Below are 24,114 nucleotides of genomic sequence, written 5' to 3'. Positions count from 1 at the left end.
AGCCCAAAACTGTCACTAGGGACCTTAAAATGTTAATTCCATGGTTTAAGAATGGTACTGTATACAGTTAAAGCCCTGTGGTATACTAGTATATAGTATTCCTATAAATATTGCTTATACATGAGGATCATTTGAACTATTGAATGCTGAACATATGTTGGTTAAGGTTGGCTTTTTACATACATCAGTTTTATAACTACATCTTAATACAATGAAAGAGCTGTGATGGTGCAATGGTTAGTATTGCAGACTAACTGTCCCCAGCCAGGAGTTCGATCCTGATTGGCTCAAGGTTGACTCAATCTACCATCCTGCTGAGGTAGGTAAAATGAGGATCCAGATTGTTGGAGGCAATATGCTGAATGCTCAGAATGCTGAAAAGCACTTGGAACCGTATATAAGTGCTATTGCTTATTGCTATACAAATTTTGTTAGCACAAGCACATTTTATTATCTTATATATACAGTATATAGGAAGATGATTTGCTGTGAAGCAATAAATCCTCTCATTCAGCTCAGAAGTTTACAAAGAATACATACTGTGTTTCCCTGAAAGTAAGCCCTATTTGGAGGCGGGGGTAGGGGGGGTGAAGCTGCCCTACATGCCCTGCATCTGCTTACCTGACCAGTAGGCCCGCCACAACAAGGCTTCCCATGCCCTGACACTTGTCAAGCCGTGTGGTCATCATGTCAGTGCGGCTAATCACTGCAGAAGGTTGCATAGCGCTTCGGGCCGTTGCTGTTGCTTGTGGCAGGACACCGCATGGCGCTTCAGGCCGTTTCGCACCCCTGAACTAGATTATTTAGTGACGATAATCTTAAGCCAATTTTATTACAAAAACATCTACTGAAATTACACTAAAATCAAGGATAATAGATGTAATATAAATGAACTGAAATAAATGGCTATATTTATTGACATAATTATATTCACTTTTAAAAAAAATCATTCATGAAATGATGCAACAAACTGTATTTTTCAGCAAGGACATATTTTAAGGGATAGTTATTACAGCATGTGACAACTAGAAGTTAACTAACCTGCCTAACCTTGATAGACTGAAAAAGTTAAAAGTTAACCTGAATTGAACTTGGCAACTACAAAAATGAGAGACTACTACTTTGTGAGAGATATTTCCTTACCAGATTCCTCATTACCTTCAAGAATAGCTGACCTAATGTACTTTTGTATTTTAGATCATTAAATGCTTTATTGTTGTTGTTAGTTGCGAAGTCGTGTCCGACCCATCGCGACCCCATGGACAATGTTCCTCCAGGTCTTCCTGTCCTCTACCATCTTCTGGAGTCCATTAAATGCTTTATAAAATTTGCCAAATTTTAATTCCATAGGAATCATGGGTTCTGGATGCATTCTTTAAAATAGCCCATTTGAGGTACCTTGGTTTTAAATTATTGCCCTGCGATACACCGCTTTGCCCATACAAGCAAGAGAGTTTTAGTAGTTAGTAGTAGTATATTAAATAATAGCTATTTATTGGCTATAGTAACAAATATAATATTTCGATATTTGTCCCTAGAAGCAGTGTGACTACATGCCAGATCTCAAGGGATAGTAGCCACCACTTTTATTCCATGAACATGTGATAATGTTCTATTAAAAACAAAAGTGTACTATATGGTCCTTCATGTAATGTAGAAAGGTAACAATACGTGAACAGGGAGATGCATTTTTATCTTTTAATGAATTAAATTTAGTTGATGACAATAAAAGATATGCTGAAATCAAGTACAAGTTTCAAACAAACCACCCTTTTAAACTAAGGAACAACTGTTAAACAAATGGGAGTAAAGGAAATTGATTGCTATAAATAAGCAATTGTTTTATTAAGTGTTTTTATATTGTAGTGATCCCCATGGTTTTGCTTTGCCACCAGCATGTATTAATAAAATGGATAGGATAGCACACAGTGATAAAGTGACATTTACAGAAACAAGACTTTCCTATAGCATAATATAAAGCATATTCTAATGTTTGTTGTATGTATTAATATTTTATAATGAGAACTAGAAACTCCTTGTACAATGTGCATAGAAAAAGATATATCTGTTTGAAAGCAGAGAAAAAATGCTTTTAAAACTTTTTGTTAATAAGATTAAGTAAACACACTTTAAATAAGTACCAGAATATGTTTTCCTAAAATAATAACTTTTGTATATAAGAAATATATAAAATGAAGGCAAAAACTGTGCCACTAAACAGTTGTGAAATAAAATACCATACACCTAATCCAAATACAGGTAACTTGAAAATGTGTCTCCATGCATTTTCTTCTAGACATTTCCAGATTTTCATAGGTTTAAAGTGAGTTTGGAGTTGAGGCTTCTCCATTATAATTTAATTATAGCACATAGAATGTTCTTTCCAATTTTAATTTAGTTTGTTCCCCTAAATAGAAGTAGCTTTTTACTTGAGAGTTTGGAACAAGGAAATTTGGTATAGCTTGACATAGAGTTTTCCTCTAGAAAATTAAGGTACATACAATATTAAATATAAGAATTAGGTTTTCTACATTAATTTTATTCATTTTAATATAATCTACATTTAATTTTTTTCAGATTTCTTCCTGGAGATATCTTTTCATTTTCCTCTTATAATGCATAAGAAGAATTATTTAACATTATAATGAATTTTAAGTGGAACTATCAAGGAAAGAAGTGTTATAATAAAATTTATGTCTGACAAGCCGTATAACTTCTCACATAGAACAATGACAACTTCTCATATGAATGGACATGTAACCGAAGATTCAGACAGTGAAACAAAAATTATGGATCTTGCACCTCTTGAAGAATCTCAGAAACACAGGGAGATGGCTGTGGATTGCCCAAGTGATCTAGACAACCGCATGATGCCATTACGGCGGAGTGCTCAACTTGAACGGATTCGACAGCAGCAAGAGGACCTAAGACGAAGACGGGAAGAAGATGGGAAAAAACAAGAACTTGATCTTAATTCTTCTATGAGACTGAAGAAGCTGGCACAAATTCCTCCCAAAACTGGAATAGACAATCCTATGTTTGACACAGGAGAAGGAGTAACTCTGGAGAGTCCGCATTGTGCCGTGAAAGTCCTAGGTATGTATTTTTTTTAAGTAGAACAATTTATTTTATATGCAATGAAACTTTTAGTGCTTCTAAATGAATATTTAATTAGGCTTGAGAGATTGTGTCTATACAGATAGTCCTCATTCACAGACCTTAATTGGGACTGAGCAACTCTGTGGCTAAGCAATGTGATCATAAAGTGAAACATAATGTCTTGTCTCATCTTTATCTCGTGTCAGAAATGCAGGAACTAGGAAAGGGGATATTATTAATTTAATATTTAAACAAAATTAAAAGGTTTAATACAATATAGAGTTATATAGTTTTAGCCCAGTACTGGGCCATGTTAATGGCAGAGATATTTCTGATCAGCAAGTCATTCTGTGTGCAAGTCAATCCCAGAGGGCAGTATAAAAGATGTTTAGTTGCTTGAATAGTGCCACATTTACAGGGAATATCCTCATCCTCAAGGAGAAATCCCCATTTTCCCATGTAATGTAATCTTTGGTTCTAGCCAGATCAGTGTGCAGCCTGTTTATACATCTCCAGATCTTCTCTTCTCCTCCTCCTCACGTCCAGGCAGCTCCTCAAGCGGTTCTATCCAATTATGAAGATGTTTTATTCGAGATTTCCATCTTTTTAACTATTCTGAGATGTAGTAACCATCTCCTCAGTGCAGTCTAAAAAACTCCTTGCAGGAAATGTCTCTTGTAAACCTACTATGACCACACTGACTTCTGATGTCAGTTCCAGCTACAGTCATTAAGTGAATCACCTGTAGTCATTAAGCGCAGCTTCATATGTCTGACTTGCAACTTCCTGCTGGCTTCCCCATTGCTTCTTAGAAGCCTTTTGTGAAGTTGTACTTGGCAATCACACGACTGCGGGAATTTGAATGGTTGCTGAATGAGCAGCTAGTAAGCAAGGACTAGCTAATAAAAAGCTAGTTATTGAGCTAAAAACAATGTGAAAATTCAAAATAACTTGTATAAGTTATATGATAAAAAATGCTTGCTTAGGCATTAACTCTTAAGAATCTTAAAACTATGTTTAATAAAATTGTCTTACGTTTGTCTCAGAAATTTATTGATTTGAAGTAGCTCACCATGAACTAGCAATTCACAAATAGATGAATTGCTATAATAAAGAAATCTATGGACATCTGTATATCAGCAAATAATATTTCGTCTAGAATAGAAATCAAGAAACCATGAGTTCAAGTCCCGCCTCAGCCATGAAAGCCGCCTGAATGACCTTGGGCCAGTCACACACTCTCAGACCAACTCCCTTCACAGACTTGTGGGGGAAATAGGAAGAAAATGTGTTGGATGTTTCCCATCTTAAATGCATGATTCTGGTTGACAATTAACAGAATAAAAACACTTGAAAAACTAAATTAAGAAAAATATGCTTAAATCTCTCATTAAAATTAGTGCTTAGTAATTTATGGATCATATTGTGATTTGCATTAGTTTTTTAAAAAATGTGATTTTTATTGCTGCCATATTTTAACGGGTTTGAATAATGATGTTTGGAAAGGTACTTGATTGTTTTATATTAAAATCCAATATAGCTTGTTTGTTTTTGCATTCCTAAATTGTTGTTGGACTTTCCTAGCTGGAAACATGGTTTGGCAAAGTTCTAATCATAATTTAAACCTAACTCACATTTGGAATATTTTGTCCACCCTGGGAAATGTTTTTGGAAGAAATTAACTGTTTGTTTATTTAAAACATTTATGAGGCTTCCTCTTCACAGTTTGTGATTCTAAGTTGCATAAAAAAGTTCTTTTTTTAAAAAATAAACATATTGCAAAAATAAGAAAATAACTTTTTCCTTTTCCTATTTTAATAAGGACAGTTATTCATCATTTTCAGTTCAGACAAGATTAATTCTAAATTTAATGCCTTATTAAGAATATTTTGGCATTGAAGATCTAACAGCTGATCAGTTAGACCAGGGGTATCAAACTCGATTTCATTGAGGGCTACACCAGCATTGTGGTGCCCTCAGGGGGGCAGGGTGGGCGTGGCCACCTTGATGTTGCTCGTGGGGGGATGCCTATGGGGGCCCGGCAGGGTTGGAGAGATTGCAGTTGGAGAGCAGGTCGCTGCTGGTCATCTCCTTGGCCCCCTTGCAGATCTTGCTCTTGGCCCACGCGTGGAGCCTGTTCCCCCTGTGCACCAGATGCACCTTGGCCCCAACTCAGGTTGCCGCCAGCAGCTCACACAGGTCCATTAGGTTGCTGCCGCCACCCAGAGTAACAGGCCCACCCAGCACAAAGGAGGTGAAGCGGCCAGGTAGGAAGCTCGAGTAGAGGTGGTAGAGCACGCCAATGCCCAGCAAGCCAAAGACCACCTCAAGCTGGGAAAACCGGATCCCCATTGGCGCCATGGTCTCACAGTCCCAGCCAGGATTGCGTGCCTTCACCCATCTCTGCTGGCCCAAGGTGTGCTCTACCACCTCTACTTGGGGCTTCCTAGCTGACTGCCTCACCTCCTTCATGTGGGGTAGGCCTGCTGCTCCAGGCTGCGGCCTAATGGACCTGCGCAAGCGGCTGCGGTGGGTACCGAAGTGTGCGAGGGGAATGCACTCCACCCACGGGCCAAAGGTAAGACCTGCAAGGGAGCTGAGATGACCAGTGGCAACCTGTTCTCCAATCAAAAAGAGATGGGACAGAGTAGGTGTGGCCGGCAGTCCCCATCACGTGCGCCCTCCCATGACTCCACGTGCTGCCGTTGCCATCACAATGCTGTTGCTGAAGAGCCAGCCCGGTATTCACAGAGGGCTATGCAGCCCCTGCTGTCGTACACTGTCAGTCCCCACACGCTCACTACCTCCTGTGCGCACATCTTGGGGGCCGCCAGGTTGGCTGGGGCCAGTCCTTTACCATGTCTGGGGCATCCCCGCAGGCTAAATATCAGCCAATTGTGGGCCGTATCCGGCCTTGTGTTTGACATGTCTGAGACTATTTTGTTCCTGTTGGATGGTCTGATAATTCGAGCTGGGACTACTGAAACAATCTACTGGTAGTCCTTGACTTACCACCACAATTCAGCCCGAAATGTCTATAGCTAAGCAAGACAGTTGTTAAGTGAGTTTTGCCCCATTATATGACCTTCCTTGCCATAGTTGTTAAGTAAATCACTGCAGTTGTTAAATTTTTAACATGGTTGTTCAGTGAATCTAGCTTCCTCATTGGCTTTGCTGGTCAGAGGGTCGCAAAAGGTGATCATATGACCCCAGGACACTGCAACCTTCATAAATACATGTCAGTTGCCAAGGTCCAGATTTTTTCATCACATAACTGCAGGGATGCTGCAAGGGTTGTAAGTATGAAAAATGGTCGTGCCATTATAACTTTAAAAGGTCACTAAACAAATGGTTGTAAGTCAAGGACTTCCTGTATGGGAAACTGTATTTCCAGGTTATTAAACTGTCAATTTCAGAACTGTGTACACCAACTGGCAAAAGGCTCTCCAGATTTTACTTGGATTTTTCCCAGATCTCTGTGGAAATGTTCTTTTGCTTGTGACTTGTACTTTTGACTACTGCTGCTTGTCACTTCTGTCTTTCCCCAAAAGAAAATAACAATGATAAAGACTTCAATACCCCTAGAATGGCAGGCATTCCTTCCCAGTTCATACATTGTGTGAATAAAAAAATAATCATACCTCAAACTCAACAGAATAACCCTATCCAAAATGTTCTGAGGGAATTGCATTCTGCTGGAATAAAATGCAAACCATTTACAGTATTCCAGTTGGAAAATGATGGAAACTTTAACAAAAAGTTTTTATCATTTTCCAACTGAAATACTGTAAATGGTTTGCATTTTATGTGCCTTAAATGCCTTAAGAATAAATAGGGTAAGCTGTTCAGTTTGCCACCAATTTTATTCATTCTTACTAATAAAATATTACTGTATTTCCCTTTCTGAAGCATTCAAGGTCTTTCGCTTGAAAAAATATTCATCCAAATCTAAGAAAATTAGACAATTACACCATTACAAGTGCTCTACCATCTGCACCAAAGATTATCAAAATAGGTTGGTCTTTTTTTTTTTAATTGAAAATTTTTTAAAAGTTTTACAAAAAACAAAAAACAACAACAACAAAAAATAAAACAACCCTCTCCCAAACCCTCCCAAACCACCCCCCTCCATCCCCCCCCCGAGCTTCCCAGAGCTGAATATAGGCTTAATTAAAATTTTAAAAATTCTAAAAAAAATTAATCAACTTGTAAGGTAATTAACAATAAAATATATATAACAATAAAAACATATACATTAAAAAAATACTTAGAAAAGAAAGAAAAAGAAAGAAAAAAAGAGAAAGAAAGGAAAAGAAAAGAAAGAAAGAATACAATCTATAAAATATCAAATTTAAATACAAGTTATGAAAAAGCTAAATGGTATTTTTTATAGCCAATTTATATTGTATGAAATTTATCCATTTTTCCCATACGGCAAAAAATTTCTCTTCTGATTTCTCCTTTAAAAAAGCCGAAATCTTTGCCATTTCCGCCAGATAAGAAACTTTAAAAAACCACTCTTGCAAGGTAGGCAAAGATTCCTTCTTCCAATATTTCCCTACTAACAGCCTTGTGGCTGTAATTAAATTTAACATCAGTATAATCTCTTTAGTATCACAATCAGTAACAATACCTAACAAAAATAATTGTGGGGTAAATTTTACCCTCCTTCTAAAAATTCTTTGAATATTCCACCATATCTTAATCCAAAAAGCTTTTATATTTTTACACGACCACCAGATATGATAGTAGGGAGCATCCAAACATCCACATCTCCAACATTTAGGCTGTAAGTCAGGATACATACGAGACATTTTTTGTGGATCAAGGTGCCATCTATAAAACATTTTATAAAAATTCTCCCTTAAGTTCTGGGCTTGCGTAAATTTAACATTTCTCACCCAGATAATTTCCCAGGTATCCAATAGAACTGGTTCACCAAAATTTTGTGCCCATTTAATCATACAATCTTTGATTAATTCTGATTCTGAATCCAGTTCCACTAGAACCTGGTAAATTCTCTTAATATGAGTTCGCCTTTGATCTTTTACTTGTTTAAAGAGATTCTCATCTTCTCTAAGCAAGCCTATATTGCTATCCATCTTCCATCTATCCACTATTTGTCTATATTGAAACCATGAATAGGTAATATTTTCATATACTAAATCTTCCAAAGATTTTAACTGCCAATTTTGACCATCCCATTTAAGTAATTGTGTATAAGAGACCCTATCCATTTTAACTCCTCTCCTTATCCCCTCTATCGCATGCCCGGGTATAGCCCATAATGGTATTTTAAAGTCACTTTTATAATATTTCCTCCAAACCCTGAAGTAGAGGAATCCTTATAATATGAGATTTAAAAACCCGATCCACTTTTTTATTAAAAATTAAATAGGCATGCCATCCAAAAAGTAAATCCCAACCCTCCAAATGGAGTATTTCTACATTTGTTAAGTTTACCCAATCACTAATTAATGTTAAAACCACAGCATCATAATATAATTTCAAATTCGGTACCTTGAGTCCACCTCTCTCACGGAAGTCCTGCAAAATTTTGAGCTTTACCCTTGGTTTCTTCCCTGCCCAAATAAATTTATTAATACCTTTCTGCCATTCATTTAAATTAACCTCATTCTTTAAAATGGGTAGCATTTGAAACAAGAAAAGAAATTTTGGTAAAACATTCATTTTAATCACTGCAATTCTTCCCATAAGAGATAACTGTAACTTCTCCCAATTCTTCAAGTCTTTCTGTACCCTGACCCACAGCCTTTCATAATTATATTTATACAATTTTGCATTAGAAATAGACAGAGTGACCCCCAAATATTTTATCTTATCAACAACCTCAAAGTCAGTCAAATTAACCAAAATCTGCTTATCCAGATTGGTCATATTTAGGTAATATTTTAGTCTTATTATTATTAATTTTAAAACCCAAAACCCGTCCATATTGATAAATCAATTGTAATAACTTTACTGCAGAATAGGTAGGTTGAGACAAAGTAACCACCAAGTCATCTGCAAAAGCTCTTAACTTATATTCTTTTTTGTTTACTTCTATTCCTTTTATTTCCTGCGACTCTCGAATTTTAATCAACAAAATTTCCAATGTTAAAACAAACAGTAACGGTGACAATGGACATCCCTGTCTTGTACCTTTTTCTATTGCAAAAACCTCTGACAAACCCCCATTAAAATAGGTTGGTCTTAACATCAAAATGCAAGCAAGATGGGGAGCTCCATACTAGAGGGCAAGATATTCCATAATGTGGAAGTTTAGAAACTTTGAAACTCCAGGCTTCTGCTTTTTATTGTAGGTGGCAAAGAAATCTGAAGTAGTTTCTCAAAGGGCTGATTCAGGTCAGAAGAGAGTATTCATGTAGGCTAGAAAACTAACACCTTGAACTGAATCTAGAAATCTCTTAGTAGTCAGGGCAGTGACTTTAGCATGAGGCATAACACTACTAAATCTACTCCCACCCAGGTCTCCTATTTTGAATTAGTTGCAGCTTCTGAATTAATATTCATTAAAAGCCCATGCAAATTCCATTAACAAGATGATGAGGGCATGAGTTTCCATTGCAAAGTATCCCAAATGAGAAAGACCCACAGCTGGTAGAACAGAGCTTTCATCTGTTCCTTGAGAAAAATTTAATTAGGTTTGCAGGGATCTGCAAAGGCAGATGTCTGATGTAGCTGCATTGCATAGATTTATGTTGAAATTTTCAGTATAGTATCTAGGAACGAACCATTCCATACCATGTAATTTATTGGAAAATACTATAAATTCAAAAGCACTGTTTTTTTTATCTCAGCAGTTAAGCTCCAGAGAGCAACTGGCAAAACAGGCAAAGCACATGCCATGCTCGAGCATAAGATCCATACTATTCCATAATGAGCAAGTAAGAAAACAAGATTCTTAACAAACTGTTCTTTATGGCTAATAAAATGAACATTGAAAGGTCCAAGAGAATAAAAATAGGCAAAAAGATGTATATTTATAATTGGAATGACACCAGGCAATAGAAATTCATAGTCATGCCTTATCAGCATAAATAGAAAAGCAATAATCAGCAACATTTTTTCTCTGAACATATAATGTTTATGTAGGCTTTCCCAATATTCTGACTATAAGCAACAATAATATTTATAAAGATGTTCTCTAGCACATGTACAGTTTTTCATGGCCATTCCCAATCTTTGCTGTCTTTAGTGAGATACTGAGAAACAGAAATTTCAAATCTACATTGTTATCTGTCTTTTTGCTTCCTCCCACTGTTTCTGATGGAAAGTCTGCTCTCAAGCAGCAGATAAAAATGGCATGGATAACAGATAGATCTAATGTAATGAGAGTAGGATAAAGAGGGAAAAGAACTGTGAAGTAGCCTTGTCTTCAGATTCTTAATATAATTGTACTGTGGTGGTAAAACTATTGATGGGGGGAAGGAACCAATCTTTTTGCTTTGTGAGAGAGGAGTGGGGAAGGGAAAAAAAGCAACTTATATAGGCAATTTCCTGTTTGTCTGACTCTTCCCCTCCCCCCCAAACACAGCCGAGAGGGTTGGAGAAGAAAGGATTACAAGAGAGTAAGCAGGCACACAGTGGAAATAACACTTGGCTTTTTGCATAGTTTGCTTGCCGCTACCAGTGCCAGCACATTGTTTCCCATGTGTGTTCCCTAGAATGTGCCTGCTTACTCTTATGTAATTCCTTTCCATGCAGAATATTTATGTCGCCATAATGCAAAAATGGATAGAAATAGCATGTAGTTTAAAACATTTTGAGAGAACATACCACAGTTACTTTTAGATAAAGCAGATTGTCCATGTTTAGAGGAAAAAAACCTTATCCATGTCTCCAAAAGTTAGTATATCTCCTTCAAGTTCAAGAAGTGCTTGAAAACAGTTTTTCAAACAGCTTGTTTAAATTTTGTCAAACTTATGCAATCAAATCCTATATTAGGGATAATTTCATCCCAATTTTATTTATTTATTAAATTTATATTTTGCCAAATTTCATAACTCTTTCACAATTATGAAATACAGCAATAAAAGTCCACAATAGTTTAAAATTAAAATTAAGATGAATTACAATTAGGATGTCACAACTGACTCCCAAATATCTCTGAACTAGTTTTGGAATGTAGTTATCAGTAGAGACAATCTCATTGACACCGGAAAAACCATCCCAAAGGACCAAAACCATAACAGAGAAACAAATCATTTTAAGTTAAATAAAGAAACATTCTTAGATATATATCAAATTTAGTTTTTAATTCCAGAATTTTTAAAATCTGCATCAGCATAGCTAAGGGTACTCCAAGGTAATAACAGGAATCCTTTAAAAAAAAAAAAACCCTACTAGGTCTTCTTAACCCAGGATAATCCTATAGCTTTCCATGCATAAGACATGTGCTTAAGATCCATTATTTTCTATATATATATTTCTAGCTTTATTAAGCATGGTATTAAAACTGATCCTTAAGTAAGCAACTTTTCCAACAGGCAAACCATCACATATGCATTGAGAATCTTGAAGGATGACTTCCTAAAGAAAAAAAATGTTCAGAAGGTTATTCATGGAATAAAAGGAAGAAATAAAAATAGAAAAGACTCTTAACACATTAAAATTAATCTTAATTATTTAAGAGGAATAGTCAATGGAGTTGTGTGCTGCTGAAGGTTCTTGCCATGTCATCACGTATATGATAAATACCTGCCTAGATTTTTTTCATTTTTATCAGAGTGGGAGTTTGTTTTTGCGAAGACTGGATAGTTTCAAAGCTGAGAAGAATATTCACAGACCGTGAACCTGGACTTTGTATATATTCTACTATAGTATTTTCACAGTATTATGGTATTTCATTTAACATGAAAACCAGTATTTTTCTGGATTTCTCAGCCCTTTCTTGGTATTATTGCTTAAAACAATAAATAACAAATTGTTTTAGATGTGTGAAGCTTATGACTACTTAGCAGGAACAAGATATCTGCATTATTAAGGGGAATTGATAATTCCTTGACTTGATCTTCTGCCTGAATGTGATAGTACTACAACAGATAGATGAAAATCACAAACAGATTTATGCATCCCACTTACACAAGCACAGTTAATCATTTCATGGGGATTAGAGCTGGACAAGAAATAAATATATTGTTTTTCACCATTTTGATATATCTGTATTAAAATGGGAATATTTTATACCCTTAAAAAGAATTGCTTAATTGGAAATCATCATTGCTTCTCTTTGGTCAGTTTCCAACCATTGTTTCTTGTCTTGTCCTTTGGTGAATAATGTGAGCCCCTCTTTTTTGTGACAGCCCCTCAAATACTGGAATACTGCTTTCATGTTGCCTCTCTTTCTTCTTTTCTTTAGACTAGCCAAACCCAAGTCCTGCAGCCATTCTTATATGTTTTAGTCTCCAAGCCTTTGATTATTTTAGTTGCTCTTCTCTGAACTTTTTCCAAGGTTTTAACTTTTTTTGTTGTACGGTGACCAGAATTGGTTGCAGTATTCCAGTTGTGGTCTTACTAGGGTTTTATAAAGTGGTACTAATACTTCTAGATTCTATGCCTCTATTTATACAACCCAGGATTGTATTAGCTTTTTTGGCTGCTGCTACACACTGCTGGCTCATAGTCAAGTGATAGTCCACTAAGGACTCCGAGGTCCCTCTCACAGTTACTGTTTTTAAGCCAAGTCTTACCTAATCTCTACTTAAACCTTTGATTTTTCCTGCCTAAGTGTAAAACTTTGCTTTTCTCCACATTAAAACTCATATTGTCGGATAGGGCCCATTATTCAAGTTTATCAAGATCTTTTTGGATCCTGAGCTTGTCTTCTGGGGTGTTGGCCAGTTTGGTGTCATCTGCAAATTTGATGAGCTCCCCTTCTACTCCCTCATCTAAGTCATTAATGAAGATTTTGAAGAGCACTGGGCCTAAGATGGAGCCTTGTGGTACCCCTGCTTACTTCTCTCCATGTGGATGTAATACCATTGAGGACTACTGCTGAGTACGGTTTATCAGCTAGCTACAGATCCATCTGATGGGGATGTTGTCTATTCCACCGTTTTCTAGCTTACTAAGCAGCAGGTTGTGGTCTATTTTGTCAAATCCCTTACTGAAATCTGTATATTATGTCCACAGTGTTTCGCTGGTCTATTAATTTAGTCACTTTATCAAAGAATGAAATAAGATTGGTTTGACATGATTTGTTTTTAACAAACCCGTGCTGGCTACTGGTTATAACTTTGTTTGCTTCTAGTTATTCGCAGATCTGTTTTTTGATTATCTTTTCCAAGCTCTTCCCAGGTATTGATGTTAGACTGATTGGTCTGTAGTTTCTTGAGTGTTTTTTTTCCCCTTTCTTGAAGATGAGAACCACATCAGCAGGAAGGGGTGGAAACTTCCAGACAGCTCGCCTTCGCTGCAGACAACTTGCAGCACCGTTTGCAGAATGGGACTTTTGGCGGGCTCAGCAGGGCAGAGACACCCTGGACAATTCCTATTGGCTTTTGAAAGCCAATAGAATTAGACTCTATTCAAGAGAGTCTATTCTATTGGCTTTCAAAAGCCAATAGAATAAAAGGGAGTAGCACAGCTAAGGAAAAGGGGAAAAAATGGTGGACTGCGTTGTTTGGCGACCCCCGTGAAATGGTCGTTCGACCCCAAATGGGGTCGCAACCCACAGGTTGAGAACCGCTGCTTTAACTGAATGATTGAACTAAGGGATGTTGGTAACTGATGTCTTTGTTAATCATATCAAATCAACGAGTCTCAAACTTATATCTTATTTGTTTGCTCAAACTTCATATATCATTAGGACCTACATTAATAAAAGGCAAAGATATATAAAACATCAGGGAAAGATTGTAAATAGGTTTTCACGAACTATACACTTCCTCTTTGAAATTATGAAAGTGACTCTAAAGTAACTCTAAAATTATTCTACCATATTTCCCCCAAAATAAGACCCAGTCTTATATTTTGTTTGCCTCCAAAAGAGACAGTAGGTCTTATTTTGAGGGGATGTCTTATTTTTTCCCTGACTCCTGCCTTGCAGTGGTGGCACCAACATCCCCATCCAACAGGAGCCCACGTGGCTGCCTCCCACTTCCGTGGCCGCTCGCGGCTTCTCGCGGTAAGACGCCATGTGACATGGCATGCCAGTGCTGCCACAAGGTGAGGCAGTGGGGGGGAGCTGTCCCACACATCCCACACCCACTTACCATAGTACCACCTCAGCCAAGCCTCCCACGTCCCGACACCTGCTGCCAGACACCATTGGCCCCTATGACTTGTGCTGGCCATGCCTAATCCCCCCGGGCTTATTTTTGGGTAGGGCTTATACTAGGCCCACCCCAAAAAATCAGGCTAGGGCTTATTTTCAGGGTGAGTCTTATTTTCAAGAAAAAAACAGTAGTTATGAATAGAGTTATCCTTTGAATGTATTTGTAGACTGACTATATCAGTCTGTTATGAAAAGTCTCTTAAATTTTTTCTTCAATAGATCTAGAGTCCTTGAGCCTTGAGAACAAAGCTTTGCCATTAACCCACATTTTTATCTTGCACAAATACTTTAAGAAAAGGGATTTAGCAGGGAATTAAAGATTTTCTTATCCATATCTGATAAGGTCCAGCTAATTATTAGTACCCACACCACAATGTTTGCTTTTGATAATTGTAGAGAAATATTTAGCATAACTCCAGTTTGGTCCTTTGTCCTGTGAAGCTAAAATAAACTAATAAGTACATAGAGATATTCTTTTTTACAGAGATGAAGCTGTTTGTCTTAGAATCTTAACCATTAAATTTCAATAATAGTGGTGTCTGTGTCAAAGTAGTGTTTGAAAAATGTCCACAAATTCCAGTCTATATTATACGCTATGTAATGCAAGGACTTTAAAATAAAAAAAGGAACATGGAGGAAAAAATATCCTTAAGGCCTCTAAAGATATAAGCCCTGACATAGGTAAATTATAAACTGAGCTATCATTTCTTCCTTCATTTTATTGAGCAATTTGTAACAACTGAGATAAGATTTAATAGCAATAAAAATTTACTAGAAGAGGTTAAATGTAGCTTTTTTCCTTACTTAGAATCAATAGCTATTCAGATAAACAGCAATAATTAGAAAAAAATATTTATCTTTATAGGCTTTAAATGTAAAAGGTGCTTCTATTTTGTAGGAGATTATATTATAATTTACTATCTCAAAGGTATTTTTTTCTTTCTCAATCTTTCTGAATCTTTCAACATTCAGCAGCATTGTTAAACTTCAAAATAAAAGTTTAACTTCTTTGAAAGTTGTTATTGTTAAAAATATTTTTGACAATGTAAGCATCTTATACTTTTTATTTTGCAAAAGAAGAATGTATGATTGCTGTTGTACATAAAAAATGTGGTACTTCAAATTTCACAGCTTCATATTTGAAATGAATGAATCACTTCAGATGTTAGTGTATTACTTGAACTCTAATTCAGTGATAAGGAAAATGAATTTGTGTCCAGAATACATGGTTTCTATATATCCCTGGTATATTGTAGATACAGAAGTAATTTTTCATGAAGATATATGTCAATACTGCTAACTTTGGATGTTCTTGCTTGACAATATATGAAGATGCAGACATTTTCTATTTAACCTGTGTATTACTTTTAAAGTTAAAATTAGATGTTGCTGAAGGGGAGGGGGAAGAATGTGCTTGGGGACTAGTTAGCCATAACAATATCTCGGAGTATTCTTCAAGGTTGGTTGTAATAAGAGGAGATAAGTAATGGGGGAAAGTTCTGCACTTCAAACTAATTGGAGAATGTGATTAATGACCGTTAAATGAAGGAGTGAGTTATGCTTAGATACTGTGTGTTTGGGGGAGGAGAATTCAGATTTTGGCTTCTTCTATGTACGTGAGGAAGCTCTGTTGCTATTAAAGATTCTTTAAAGAAAACAATGCCTCAAAGTTCTTTGAAGAGCTTCTTCTTTCGGAACCATGACAATATATTTATCACATGACAGTCATCATATTCAGGTCCTGCCATTAATTGTCCTGGATGTGAAGATATCTCCTCTGTTAGAAAGTTTTTTATCTGTTTATTTGATTGTGTTGAAAATAAGGAAGTATTTTGTATGGTAGATTTATTTTCTGCTGTGCTCTTCAGAGATGTGTTACGTAACATTTATTTATGATAATCCTACTACCTTCCTTTCTCTTCAGCTAATGGGCTTTCCTGTCATGCCGAAAAAGAAATCTCTTATTTCTCTTATTTCTGTAGTGTTATCCTTATTGTTCTCTGCTACTCTTTGAAACATGAATTATGCATTGTATGTGTTTGTAAACACATGTCCATGAGGAAGAATGAATTAAAATGTACATTAGTACAATGAACTGGGGAAAGGGTTTGGTAAATAGTTAATGGATAATTTCACAAAGTATTTCCTTTATGTCTAACCTGGAAATTTACAGAAGTCAGCAGTCAGATTGACCTCTGAAATCAGAGGGGCTACATTATATGAGGGCCCAGTGCATTGCATTGTTGCTGTACTTTTCTGGGTAAAGTACAGGGTGCTGCTTATTATTTAAAGAAACCTTATAAAGTATAGAGCCAAGCTCCTTGAAACAATGCTTCTTTCTGTAACTATATGATTCCATGCCCTACAGCCCAGCTCACTAAAGTTATCTGGAGAGAGTTACAGTGGCCTCAGGCTTCTCTTGAGAAAACTTTTAATCATCTTAGTTTTTTGGAATGGATTCCATTGATGGGTTTAACTTCTTTGCTTCTGTGCTTTTAAAAAAGCTGTAAAACTTATATTTTAAGCCTGCCTTCACTACTTTTACTTTTTTTTAAAAAAAAAACAACCCCTTTTTAATAGCTCTGGATTTATTTTTAGATTTATAATTTTATTCTAAATCAATGAGAGAACCCATGTTGGTGACCTAAGTTTAATAAATTGAAAATTAGAGATAAATTGCCAGGCAAGGTAGAAGTCATGGTGATCTGACAGTGTGTTGCAGTATGTGACAGGGTCAAGTCTTTTGACTTTAAATAACCTCACATCAAATTTTAGAATTGATTAAGCCCTTCTAAAGCCTGATAGTGAACATTTGATGTCTAAAACTTGCTTTTCAAAAGTAATGAAGTGAGATAAAACTCTTTTATTTTGATGAAAAAATGTTCTCATCTTCTGTTATCTTTTCAGAATTTATGGTGTGCCATGAATCAGTTTCCTATTTCTTCCCTCCTTCACTTTCTCTAATTAAATTCCTTGACTTTTCAGCCACTAAAAAAACATACTATAATCATGCTGCTGACATCGGTGCATAATTTTCCTTCCAAGGTGTAGCTTAGCACAGTACAGTGATATTAAACTCTGAAAGTTCAGGATAATTAATTAGTAGCACCAATGTGAGCAATTCTGCAGATCTTGAGATTATGTAGTCCTCCCAAATATGTAATACAAAATTACAGGAAAAGATAGGAAGTTCCTGAAGCAGATATTCCATTCCCTCCCACAACCATATACTCAGTTTGTGGTCTGTTGGTGATCGCTATGGGAATTGTAGTATAACAATATTTTTCTTACGTTGATATTTCATATAAGTTTGGAAGAATGGAAATCAGAAAACGAATATAACTTACTCAGGATTGAGGTCCAAGGAAGGTAGGGTAAACAAAGCCTGACTTTTGGAATTCTTCCAAATAATTATAGGAGGCATTTGTTATTTTATTCTGCATAATGAATTAACATGTTGCATCTGGGGGGGGGGTGTCTGTGTGTTTCTCCTTTCCTTTCAGTTTGCATCTATGCATATTTGTAGGACTATAGTGGAAAGGATATGGGTTCCATATTCTATGTTGCGTTACTCGACCAAGAGGGTAGGGTGCGGGGTTTAGATGGTCAAGAGCCTTTCAAATCACTGGCCAAATCCTTCTTTCACAGGGATGCACTGGGGATGAGGGTGGACATGTTTTTCTCTATAACCTTTGCCGGATATAGATAGTTTTCAAACTCAATATTTTATTTAGTGATCTTTGGCTTCATCAAATGTTATGGAATGATTTTGTGTTATTGTTAAACATACTCTATCAAGTAAAGATGAATTTCAAGGGAGTTTGGTTCATAACTAATTTGTTGTAAGATTTTGTTCATCTGATTCTATATGGTTTGTTTTTGGGATAATCTGTTCACCAGCTTGTTGCTTTCGTTTTCATGCAGGAAATAATAACTGTAGTAGATAGTGAGATAATTCTAATTAACAAAATGCATTTCATATATTTAGTATATCTATACTTACTAGTGCACCTGTTCCTTTTTGCAGAGGTTGATGAGCTGCTGTGTTCTCTTAAGCATGTCCAACACACACTGATAGATCCACAAAGTCAGGAAGAAATTGCTCTCATTTTACAGCTTGTGCAAAATACTGACTTTCAAAATGCATTTAAGATACACAATGCCGTTACTGTGCATATGAACAAAGCAAGTCCTCCATATCCTCTTATCTCCAATGCACAAGAACTTGCACAAGAGGTATGTATGGTATACATTCTCATTTAATAATTAAAGTTCCAGTAATTACTTCGTTCCAAAGTGGTCCTAGGTGTGGCATTAAAAGCTCTCCATAATTAAATTAGTATTTGCTTTTCCTAGTCTAGAAGAAAATGCTTTTTAGATCCCAGAAGTAATAAGTATATGAGAATTTAGGTTTGCAAATACACTATTTCATATTTTTAAAGACTATATTTAAGCAATGTGAAGTTTCATTCTCTAAATAAATATAAAAGTATGTAAAGTGTTTCTTTACATTAATACAGTTGTTAAGATCATAGTTCTGCATGTCCAAGGGAACATGCATTTCTTAAATAGCACTGCATTATTATAGAAACATCAAATATTCTTTGAAACAATATTTTTGTTCTTGGGATCCAGGCAGCATGAGGAAATGCCATATTATTCTACTCAGCATTTAATTGTTTTTTAAAAATTAAAAGTATTTAAAAATATAAATAAATAAAATAAATTACACACCTCCCTTCTTATATCAAATTTGTTATAATTGATTTCCAGCTACAGTTTAATGCCCTCAAATTATATTTCATTCACTAAATTTGTTAGTATAGCAAAACCAAATTACTGAAATCTTTGTATAATGTTTAAACTTCTTTAAATAAAATATAGATCTGGGACATAAATTTCATATAAAAATGAATAACTCTTAGGATCATTTTAAAATTTCAGGGATTTACAGATAATTGAATAAACATTTGTTACAATCTGCATTGTACTTTGCTGTTTTGATGTTAACATTCAAACACTTGTAATACTTATGAATTAATCATTAAAAGCACTTTAAAGAAATTGGCATGTTTCAGTATTGTCAGATCTACAAAGATTAGGAGTATTGAATATTTTACACATTTACTTATTTAGAGATTTTATATGGCTGCCCATCTTATCTACATAACTATAGGTGATTAACTAAAACCCACAAAAAATATAATAAAGCAAAAAGCTAAAGCGAAAAATACAATAAAGCGAAAAGCTAAATTAAAATAATAGTAACAAAACCTGTTTAGCAACTGGATTTTGACATCTAGTGCTGGCTGCTGAGTGACACCCAATTTGTGACACCGTATCCACACCTTAAAAATGATTTAACCACCATAATCCTCACTGGAGGTTTTCAACACCAGTGTTGCTCTTAATCCAGTGTGCATTGTGATCAGGCACAGATATTTGAGTTTGAGGGTAGATTTAGTCAGGAAACTGACATATTACAAACTGTCACTTCCTAAGGTAGTTGCTAAAGAAGAACTACTTGTACTGCCTCAGAAATACTATAGGTACACTTAGTCCATAAGCTCATATATACAGGAGTCTTGGTGGCTCAATGGTTAGAATGCAGTATTGCAGGCTAACTCTGCCCATACCCCGGAGTTTGATTCTGATGGGATCAAAGTTGACTTAGCCTTCCATCCTTCTGAGCTTGGTAAAATGAGGATCTAGATTGTTGGGGGCGATATGCTGACTTGTAAACTGCCTAGAGAGTGTTGTAAAGCACTATTAAACAATATATACGTCTAAGCGCTATTGCTATTGCTGTATACATCATCCTGAATCCTTATATGTAACAGGCAAAACCTCTCAAAATTATATTGCCAAAATGTGTTATCTAGTCAATTGATTTTCAGTAATATTTTATGTATACAAATGTTTGTATATCACCTGAGTGAGGGGATAGATAGGCAACTCATCAGATTTGCAGATGACACCAACCTGGCAGGAATAGTCAACACTCCAGAAGATAGGCTTAAGATACAGAACGATCTTGACAGACTTGAAAATTGGGCGCTATCTAACAAAATGAAATTCAGTGGTGAAAAATGTAAGGTTCTACATTTAGACAAGAAAAACCAAATGCACAGGTACAGTATAGGTCTGTGGTGGCAAACCTATGGCACGTGTGCCAGAGGGGGCACTCAGAGCCCTCTCTCTGGGCACGTGCGTGTTGCCTCAGCCCCACCTCCCCCCGCAGCTGCCTTCTCACCAGCAGCCACCCCGGAGGAGTCACCCCCCGGGCACGGCCCACGCGGAGCAGCACAGCCAAGGATATGGCAGCCAGGCAGCAGGGAGAAGACTCCACTCTCACAGCCTGTTACGCGCAGATGATGCTGCAGGGTGCGGGCAGAGGGCATGGTCACTATGGCGCTGCAGGGCCACCTGGGCAATCTGTGGCAGACCGTGGAAGTGGTGGGTGGCCCTGCGGGCAGGTGGGACAGGAGCGCGGGGGCAGAGTGGGTAGGGGAGCAGAGCGGTTTTTGGGCACTCGATCTCTAAAAGGTTCGCCATCACTGGTATAGGTGGTACCTTGCTCAATAGTAGTAACTGTGAGAGGGATCTTAGAGTCTTAGTGGACAATCACTTAAATATGAACCAGCAGTGTGCTGCAGCTGCCAAAAAAGCTAACACAGTTCTAGGCTGTATTAACAGGGATAGAATCAAGATCATGTGAAGTGTTAATACCACTTTATAATGCCTTGATAAGGCCACACTTGGAATACTGCATCCAGTTTTGGTCACTATGATGTAAAAAAGATATTGAGATGCTAGAAAGAGTACAGAGAAGAATAACAAAGATGATTAGGGGACTGGAGGCTAAAACATAAAGAAAAGTTGCTGGAATTGGGTATGTCTAGTTTAATGAAAAGAAGGACTGGGCATGGCATTATAGCAGTGTTTCAATATCTCAGGGGTTGCCACAACGAATAGGCTACTCTTCAAAGCACCTGAGGGCAGAATAAGAAGCAATGGGTGGAAACTAATCAAGGAGAGAAGCAACCTAGAACTAAGAAGAAATTTCCTGACAGCTAGAAAAATTAATCAGTGGAACAACTTGTCTCCAGAAGTTGTGAATGCTCCAACAATGGAAGTTTTTAAGAAGAAATTGGAGAATCATTTGTCTGAAATGGTATAGGGTTTCCTGCCTAAGCAGGGGGTTGGACTGGAAGTCCTCTAAGGTCCCTTCCAACTTTATTATTCTGTTCTATTCTACCTTCTGGGATTCTGGATGGTTTTCAGTAACTGTTAAATAAAAAAAACCTTCGCTCTGAAAAACAGCCCACCAAACTTTAACAGCAGCAAAGAGAAATCAGCCTATCAAGGTAATCCTACCATACCATTATAATTAAAACAATAATATATCTATGGAGATTCTCAGTCATCCAGGTTATGGTTGCCCCAAAGGTGCTTTTTCAAAAGGCAACTGGACTTCGTTTTTCCTTGAAGATGGTTAGCTTCTCATCCATGAACTGAAGAACTTTCTTGGATGAGAAGCGAAACATCTTCAAGGAAAAACAAGTCCAGTTGCCTTTTGAAAAAGCACCTTTGGGGGTAAAACAATGATAGTATAAAATGGCCTTTGATCTCTTGCAAAAACCTAGCAGAATGAGAACTCCATGCATCTTTCAGGCAAAGATTTTTCATAGTGGGAGGAACCACCAAAAAAGGAACCTTGGACTCTCAACCCCTTTACTTCAATTAGGATGTAGAACTTCAGCATTCCCTGTTCTCAAGACGAACACACAGGTTGGGTTCCATCTTTTCAGGATGGAATTAGACCCCTGTCTAGTCATGTTTGGTAGTACCCCATCATTCCCCTCCCGCAGGAGTTACAGACCTACTTAGATGGCTGTTCTTCAGACATTTGGAATTGGAAGATCCTTGAATACTCTTGAGGGAATGTTATGTTAAAAACTAATGTGGTCTCTGATTTCTTTTATCCATTTACTGTATTGAAAAAATAGTTAGGAAATCAATGTTTGACATACTACACTACTTATAGAAAAGATGTTCTTGTGTGAAAAGTAAAATAATACTTTGCTTATGATGTATGGTAACTGATGTTACATTTTTGGTGTTTCTAATTCCCAGGTACAAAATGTTTTGAGACCAAGCCATCAGAAAGATGGGCTGGAACTTAATTCTTTATTGAATGCTCCTCATGTTCAGGTAGGAACACTCTATTTTAAAGTGTAGAATATTGTTTTTTAAAATATACTATAAACAATATATAGATATCTATTGTTTTTTCTCTCTATCTGTATACAAGCTCTGTATGCCTGGAATGGGGCACTTCAGAAATGGAATGCTCCTTTCTGTGTAGTCACACGATTCTTCAAAATACAGGGAATCCCTGTGTTTTGAATAGCCCCACCAGAGCACAAACACTCCACAATGCCAAATCCTAACCCCCACCTCAGGGCAACCACATTCCTTCACTAACCTTTCTAGCTCCATTCTCCGTGTGCAACAAAAGAACTTTATGGGACTAAAAAAAAAAGAGAGAGAGATCAATCTGACCTTCCAACTTCTTGCGAAAAAAAAAAAAGATCTTGCAAAGTTGGAAGGTCTGATTGAACTTTTTTTTTAACCGGTAGTCCCACAAGCTTCTTTTGTTGCCCTGCACGTGTTGGCAGAAAATGGAACTGGAAAGGAGGTTAATGAAGAGAGGCTTTGGGGAAGCAAGGAGAGACGGGGAAGGGTCTGGTCTGGCCGCCGCTGCCTCACCCCGCCAGTATCAAGGTCCAGAGGCTTTTCACCGGAAAAAAGCCATTCCTCAAGCCCCTTCCTGACGAAAACAAGCCTCCAGAGCAAGCACACCACGATCTCCGGCTAAGTTTTCACAGGAAAAAGCCAGTTCTCAAGCCCCTTCCTAGTGAAAACAAGCCTCCAAAGCAAGCGCGCCTTGCTCTTTGGCTAATTTTTCGCAGGAAACAGCCATTTCTCAAGCCTCTGGAGCAAGCGTGCCTCATTCTTTGGCTAAATTGTAGAAAAAAGCCATTTCTCAAGCCCCTTCCTGGCAAAAACAAGCCTCTGGAGCAAGCATGCCTCACTCTTTGGCTAGGTTTTTGCAGGAAAAAGTAATTTCTTAAACCCCTTCCTAGTGAAAACAAGCCTCCGGAGCGAGCATGCCTCGCTCTTCTAAAGAGCAATCATACAAAAAGAAGCTTCTGGAACAAGGGCACTCCCTCCAGAGGCTTGTTTTTGCCAGGAAGAGGCTTGAAAAATGGCTTTTTTAGGCAAAAACGGAGCCAAGAGTGAGGCACTTGTTTCTAAGTGCATTTGCATTTAGACGGAACTTCCAGTTTCCCCAAGGTCTCCATCCTGGTGAAAATTGTTCCAGCAGTGGCGGAAAGGAGTTGAGGGCGGGACCAAACACCGCGAGAGTTCAGGCTCCCATTCTCTGCAAAAGAGGATCGGTGCCTGAACCCGCGCAATATTACGGGCACCCAGGAGCTTCCATCGACTTTCCCTCAAAAGCAGAAACCACGGCAGAGAGGAGACCGATCTTTTCAAGGTGAGTCCGGCACAGCAGGAAGGGAGGGGGAAGCATGAGGTATCTTAGTGGGCCGGGGAGGCCTTGGGGGCCTATTCCATCATTAGGCCCCCCCCCCATGGCCTTCCCTACCCTGAGATACCTCATGGGTGTCTCTGTGATTGCATGATCGCAA

General features: G+C 37.3%; 1 protein-coding gene across 1 annotated transcript in view; it reads left to right on the top strand.

The window, feature by feature from the left end:
- The window catches only part of MPP5 (membrane palmitoylated protein 5), a 60,449-nt gene that overhangs the window by 17,613 nt on the left and 18,722 nt on the right, over positions 1-24,114 (top strand). The window contains exons 2-4 of the mRNA XM_039326903.1: positions 2,578-3,096; positions 18,426-18,634; positions 22,535-22,612. Coding sequence (XP_039182837.1) covers positions 2,694-3,096; positions 18,426-18,634; positions 22,535-22,612 — 690 coding nt within the window. The 5' untranslated portion in view covers positions 2,578-2,693. The remainder of the gene's footprint in view (positions 1-2,577; positions 3,097-18,425; positions 18,635-22,534; positions 22,613-24,114) is intronic.

The sequence above is a fragment of the Crotalus tigris genome, unplaced genomic scaffold (assembly GCF_016545835.1).
Source record: "Crotalus tigris isolate CLP2741 ecotype Arizona unplaced genomic scaffold, ASM1654583v1 scf7180000024346.1432988, whole genome shotgun sequence".
NCBI classification, from domain to species: Eukaryota; Metazoa; Chordata; class Lepidosauria; order Squamata; family Viperidae; genus Crotalus; species Crotalus tigris.
This window is presented reverse-complemented; position numbering and strand designations above follow the sequence as displayed.